General features: G+C 50.2%; 1 protein-coding gene across 1 annotated transcript in view; it reads right to left on the bottom strand.

Annotated features, from left to right (window-relative positions):
- Positions 1–1,277: 1,277 nt before the first annotated feature.
- Positions 1,278–6,341, bottom strand: part of PPME1 (protein phosphatase methylesterase 1) — a 12,597-nt gene continuing 7,533 nt past the window's right edge. Inside the window, exons 12-13 of the mRNA XM_014311019.2 lie at positions 5,696–5,763; positions 1,278–5,045 (exon numbers count right to left, since the gene is read on the bottom strand). Coding sequence (XP_014166494.1) covers positions 5,027–5,045; positions 5,696–5,763 — 87 coding nt within the window. The 3' untranslated portion in view covers positions 1,278–5,026. The remainder of the gene's footprint in view (positions 5,046–5,695; positions 5,764–6,341) is intronic.

The following is a 6,341-nucleotide window of genomic DNA, read 5'->3' on the forward strand; positions in this document are numbered from 1 at the left end:
AAACTCGGCACAGCCGAGCCAGCCGGAGAAAGGACACCGAATGCAGCGGCATCATGTGCAGTGACGAGGGGACACCGCCATAAATCCACCAGGTTCCCTGTGTTTAGCCCGAGGTGCTGCGGGCCCCCTTTGTGTTCCCCTTCCCCGGGACGGGAGCCGCCGCCATTTTCTTCCCTCCCCACCACACCGCGGCCCTTGTGGGCTTTTCCCCCTTTCCTGGGATTTTGTTCTGTTTTGTTGGGGTTTTTAAAATTTGTTTTGGTTTGGTATGTTTTGGTCTGTTTAGTTTTGTTTGTTTCGTTTCGTTCCGTTTCATTTCATTTGGTTTTGTTTCTATCCAGCGGGGGTGGGGGGGCAGTGGTGTTAAGGGCGGACAATTCAATATTAAGCATTTATTCAGTTTGTTTTTCCTGTGCCGTGTGGGCACTCTGGGAATAAACGATTTGGGTTTTTTTTTCACTTTCACCTACTGCTGTTAACTTCCTACTGGCAGAAAGGGATTGTTTGAGCCCTTTCTTTAGAGGAAACACTCCTTCCAGAGCGTTTTTCTCCTAAACTTGTCTCTAAACCGGGACACTCATCTAGGTGGCATTTGGATGAGATTCAAACCCTCCGGGATGGAAACCCAGCTTTCCAGGGAGATCACCACATCACCTCCTGGCCTGGGAAGGGAAGGGACAGAAATCGGGGAGGGGATAGAAGCAGAAGGCAGAGCTCTCCCGAGGCTCTCCTTGCTCTGGGGTCAGAAATGCGCCATTGTCACTCCTTGGCTGTGTTCGTCCAGCCTGGATTAACCCTTCCATGGGCACACAGGGATAGGGCTGAGCTGCAGGGAGCATCTGGGCAAGGCCAGAGGCTCCAGCAGCCCTTTGGGGCTGTTAAACTTGCCAGAATGTAAAACAGCCTGCAAGACTTCCCATTTCTCCCAATCCCAGTCAGGAACAAACACCGCAGGATGCAGAGAAGGCTGAACAGAGCACAGGTTACTCGCCAGCCCATTTATTACTTCCAGATGTTTCTGCACATATGGGAGTCATTGGTCACAGGAAGGAGGGGGAAAAGTGAAAGCTGTGGCTAAATTCCCCCCTCCTCCCCACACTGGGGTGCAGGGAAGGGATGGTGGAGCATTTTGGATGACAAGAGGCTTCCATGAGTCACCAGAAAAACCCAGTGGTTGGGTCTGGTGCAGGAACAGCTGGATCAACCCCCTTCCTCCACAGGCTGCTCCAAGGAGCCCAAGCATCACAGCTAAAGGGAAAGCAGGAATTCCTACACCAGGCTTTTCACAAATGCTTTATTTGTAGGCGAGGGAGATGGACACAGAACAGGACAAGAGCAGGAAGAGGCTGACATGGGACATGGTGTGTGGTCTCCAGAGAACTGACACTGACACCCACACACACCAACACACTCACACACACACATTTTCCTTCTGGAAACAGCAAAACTCGGAGCAAACAGCCAGTCCCATTCCCGCTGTGTCGGATGCCACACGGACACAGTGCTGAGGGGGCAGCACTGACAGACGGACAGACAGACAGACGGCACAACTGAGGGATGCAGCTTTGGGCAACACAAAGGGCACTTCCAGCCTGTGAGCAGAGCACCAGCCTTGGGGACAATGCACCAGGGACAGGGGCTCTTGGAAGTGAAAAGCCATCAACTCGAGGTTTTGCCCTTGCCTAAAGATGCAGGTCTGGATTTCCAAGAGTGTGGATTACCAGTTGAAAGCAGCGGATGGCTGGTTGCCAGGCTCTCCACACAGCCCTTTCCCCAGGCCTTCCTGCTCCCAAAAGAAAAGGCAGTAGTGGAGAAGAGGAAAAATGTCAGTGCTAAAGTCACAGAATCAGAATAATGTGGGTAGGGACCAGCCTTAAAGCCCACCCAGTGCCACCCCTGCCATGGCAGGGACACCTCCCACTGTCCCAGGCTGCTCCAAGCCCCATCCAGCCTGGCTTTGGGCACTGCCAGGGATCCAGGGGCAGCCACAGCTGCTCTGGGCACCCTGTGCCAGGGCCTAAATTGTAAAAAAACTTATTCCTAATACCCAATAGACCCTCCTGGGGCGATTCTGGAAGGTCTGTGTTGCCCAGCTCTGCCTTTTGCAAATCATCCCAACGCTGCTTGCAAATCACAAGCACACGGAAAGCAGGGCTGGAATGGGCTTCCTCAGGTTGTCCAAGCCTTTTCCTGGCCAAAAGGGGAAAAAATGATAATTTTACCTACTGCTGCATCACCCCTGTCACAATCTGAGGGGAAAATTCTGGCTGGACAGCCCCAGGCCTGAGTTTAATTCCTTACTTAAGGGTTGAAGAGTACCTGCTTTGGCAATACAGGAAATAATCTTTTCCCAACAATCCCAATGCTCCAGTCATCTGTAAATCTCTGATGGCTTTGTCCAGTACACATAATCTGGCAAAACCCATCCTAGGTCTCAGACATTTATTTATGTAATTTATTCAATTGAAATGAAGCCTGCAACAGACCAGCATCGCAAAGTCCATCTCCTGCTCCTGCCCAACCTTGGGATCCTCCATTTGGAAGGATCCTCAATCCAACAAGTGAAACAAGACCAAGAGAGGTTTCTAAGTAATCAAAAGGCTGCAGGAAAAATGCAAAGCTGGGAGTTTTGGGGAGGAATTTCTCTGTGTCCTTGTTTCTCGTGAGCCAGAGAGAAGACTCCTTCTCTCTGCAGTCACTTTTACTACAGCCCGTGTATCCTTCACCAAATGCCATTTATCCCAGCCTCCAGCCCCCTGGAAACTGCAGCAGGAGCATTAATACTCCTCAGACAAAAGCACAGTCTCAAAAATGTGCATGGCTTGACAGAGCCGAAAGGAATTTCCCTTCCACCCACCCCCACAGTGCTGCTGCTGTCCCTGGAATCCATCTTTTTAATCCAGCCCCACAGGAGTCCCAGAACAGCACCTGGGCAGGGCTGGGAGCTGGCACGGAGCGACGCACCAGTCACTTCAACAGGCTCTTGAAATATTTATTTTCTTTTCACTCACTCAATGCTAACAGCAAAACAGACTCCCAGGCAGCCCACAGGATTGCAGGAATCATTCCTTTTCCCGGTGCTTCTGCAGAATACAGAACTGGTTGGCTTTCCACGAGGGCTCTGTTTGGTCGGGCTTTGTGACGAGCTCACAAATCAGAGGGATAACCGAGGAATCACTCACTCCAAGTCAGGCTCTCCACGTTACTTCACCAGGGAGGAATGTGACTTCACCAGATCATTCACGAGCACGATTCTGGGCAGTGAGACTGGACAGACACGCTGCATTAGTTCATCCCTAACCATCTGAACCAAGGAGTCTCCTGCAAAAGGGGATTTTGGCCATTCTGGGGACACGGCTGGGGAAAGAACTGTTTTGCATCTTGACTACTGAAGATCCATTGAATTCATCAGGAACTAGACCGGGGTGGAATTACATCAAATCAATGCATCAACACGGTGACTCACAGAGGGGAGTGCAGAGAGCCACCAGTTGCTCCTGTCACACCTGAGTGCCACGGCCAAAGTGCCAGGAGGGCATTCCTCCCTGGAATGAGGCTGTCCTGTCTCTACTGCAGGCGCTTCCCAACCTGATGTGTCAGGGAAGGGACAGGGAGCAAGGCCACCACGGCTGCTGTGCCCGGTGAGTCACAGCTAAGTGGAGCTCCATGGTCAAACACTGTCCCACCTGCACCGCTCAAGTGCCAAGGATTCCTGATGGCTCTTGTCATGGGATGCACAGGGCAGCTCCCAAATCACCACAGAACTTTGCCTCAGCAGAGCAGGGTTAAAATCATTGGACAGCAGCAAGGGGTTATGGACACCAGGCAAAAAAAAGGGGGTTTCACACATCCACCAGCAAAATACTCAGGAAAACTGCTCCAAAACATGTCTGCTCTTACACTCAAAAGTGACTCTTAGGTGAAAGCAAGCCCAGGAGCTGTCTGTGGATAACTGAACCCTGAAGAAAAGCTCTCTGTGCACATGGAATTCTGGAAGGCAGGCAGAGAAATGATCTAGGAAGCAACAGTGGAAACAGGGTCCTTCCTCTAATACTGGGGAGAACAGCTGCCTACACCTCTGCATCAACATCAGCAGGACTGACTCCAAGCTCTCCCAGGGTTCTTCCTACAGCCCATTCCATGTTTTTCCATCCCAAAGGCGCTGATCTCTGCCCAGCTGTGTGTGGCAGCTACAAGAAGGGAAGAACAAACACATTCCAGGGGCAGAAAACAGACAAACTGCCTGCTGATCACATTGTCCCTGCTGCTCCTGGGTCTTCCCCACAAGTGCAGGTTCAGAGTCCCCTGGCCTGGGATGTGTCTGTAGTCGATGGAGTTATTCAGGCTCTTCTTCCCAGAGAGGACTTGCAACGAGCACCTGACAAACTGCAAGACTCTGAAATGGAGCTCACAGTCCCCCTCTTGCCTTTTTGGTTCACAGTCCCATCCAGCTTTGCCCAGGACAGTGGCCTCCAGGCTTTTCCCACAGCTTAACCCCTAAGGCTGGCGCTGGTGAGATGAAACCCGAGCTCCCAATGAAGCCGATTCCTCGTCTGCTTTAGGGGGAAAAAAAGTGTATGTATAAAACCCAAATCTAAGGGGCACTTCCAAGATGATTCAGTGATTCCAGGGAGAAATCCCGAAGCCTTTGGCTGTGCTGCAATGCCCTGGGTGGATCTGGACTGCCAACAGCCCTTCTGCAGCTGGGTCCAAGGAAGCCTGAGAATCGGTGGAGGTTGGTATGACTGACTACATGGGATTCCAGGAGGTCTTTCCTTGTGGCAGCAGAGAAGAGGATCCCAGTTCCAAGGGCCTGAAGAGCTTTTCATGGTCTTCAGTAGAAGCTGCTTCCCAGCATGGAAGTCCCTAAGAATTTGGATATTCTGGAGAGCTAGTTCTAGGGGATGAATCTCACACCAACTTCTCACTGCTGCTGGGCTGGGAGATGAGAGGATATGGATACATCACAGTGGCCTCTGGTGCAGTTTATTTACAATGGGAATCAGTGCTGGAGAACACCAGGATATTAACAAGCAGGAAACACACTAGGAGGCACAAAAGAGAACGGAAGAAAGACTCCATGTTAGCATCAAGGTATTCTCTGCAAACTCTGTGACAACCTAAATTTAGCTGTAAAGTCCTTAGGTCTTCTCCCTCTCTCCCTATTTACACATCAACCTACACTATCAAGCTTATCAATCACACCCTTCTCTCACTGCCTGGCTGATCACAGGGGCCTGGCTTCCACAGGCCATTTTGATCAGAAAACACGTGAGATAAGTATGGAAAGTCTGCAAAGTGAAGCACATAGCTTTACCTGCCTCATCTCACCAGTATTTCTTGGTCAAGGGAGTGTGATGCAAGTTGTTTCCACAACACAGGGCCTTGGTTACTTAATGAAATATTATTTAAGCTAACTGCCATAAAATTTGTCATTTTGCTTTCTGGCAGGCTATAAGGAAAGAAATCTGCTTTGCTCCTCCCTTCCAAGGAAGGAGGTTTCATCAGCACACGTAAATATGTGAGAAATGTAGAAGGAACACAAACACTGAGTGTATTACTGGCTGTGATTCAGAGCTGTTTGTTTATCTGTGGTTTTTAGCACCATGCTAAAATTCCAGCCTCCCACCTCGAGAGCCAGACAGGCAGTGAGAGCAGGAGCCCTGCTCAGGGACACAACTCCATGGAGCCTTACCACTGGAATCCACCAATGGGCTCTGTAAACCTGTGACGGATCAGGAACGTTGCAACAGCTTCAGCAACCTGGGAGAAGGGGAAGAATGGCTCAGGATTTAAAGGGACACAAAGAGAAGATGAAACCCAGTCAGTTTTCAAAGCCTGCAGTATTTCCAACAACAGTTCAGGTCCTCAGCAGTCTGTTGCTGAACCATTTGCTCCTTTAAAACAAGAGCTCTGTGTAACACACCTTCAGCTTTACTCTGACACTGAGCCTGCCATCAAGAAGTGACCAAACCTTTTCTCCACCCATGTCAGTAATTCTTGAAACAATTAGCAGGGAGAAAAGGTAAATTCAGGCTGCAAGACAGTAACCTGGAATGGTTTGGGTTGGGGGGAACATTAAAGCTCATCCAGTTCCAACACCTGGCATGGGCAGGGACACCTTACACTAGACCAGGCTGCTCCAAGCCCTGTCCAGCCTGGTCAGTATTGCTCAGAATGTATGAAAAAAGAGTAACAGCTTAAGAACTGAGTATGTTTAGACAGAAATGCCTATTTCAGACTGGTAAAGTGAAGCACAGAAAGGCTGAGTTTTAACACAGCTGTCAGTGCAGAATGAGCTTTAAAACCAGATGTGCTCCCAACCACAGGCTCCACTGGCT

Source organism: Geospiza fortis, unplaced genomic scaffold (genome assembly GCF_000277835.1).
Source record: "Geospiza fortis unplaced genomic scaffold, GeoFor_1.0 scaffold1532, whole genome shotgun sequence".
NCBI classification, from domain to species: Eukaryota; Metazoa; Chordata; class Aves; order Passeriformes; family Thraupidae; genus Geospiza; species Geospiza fortis.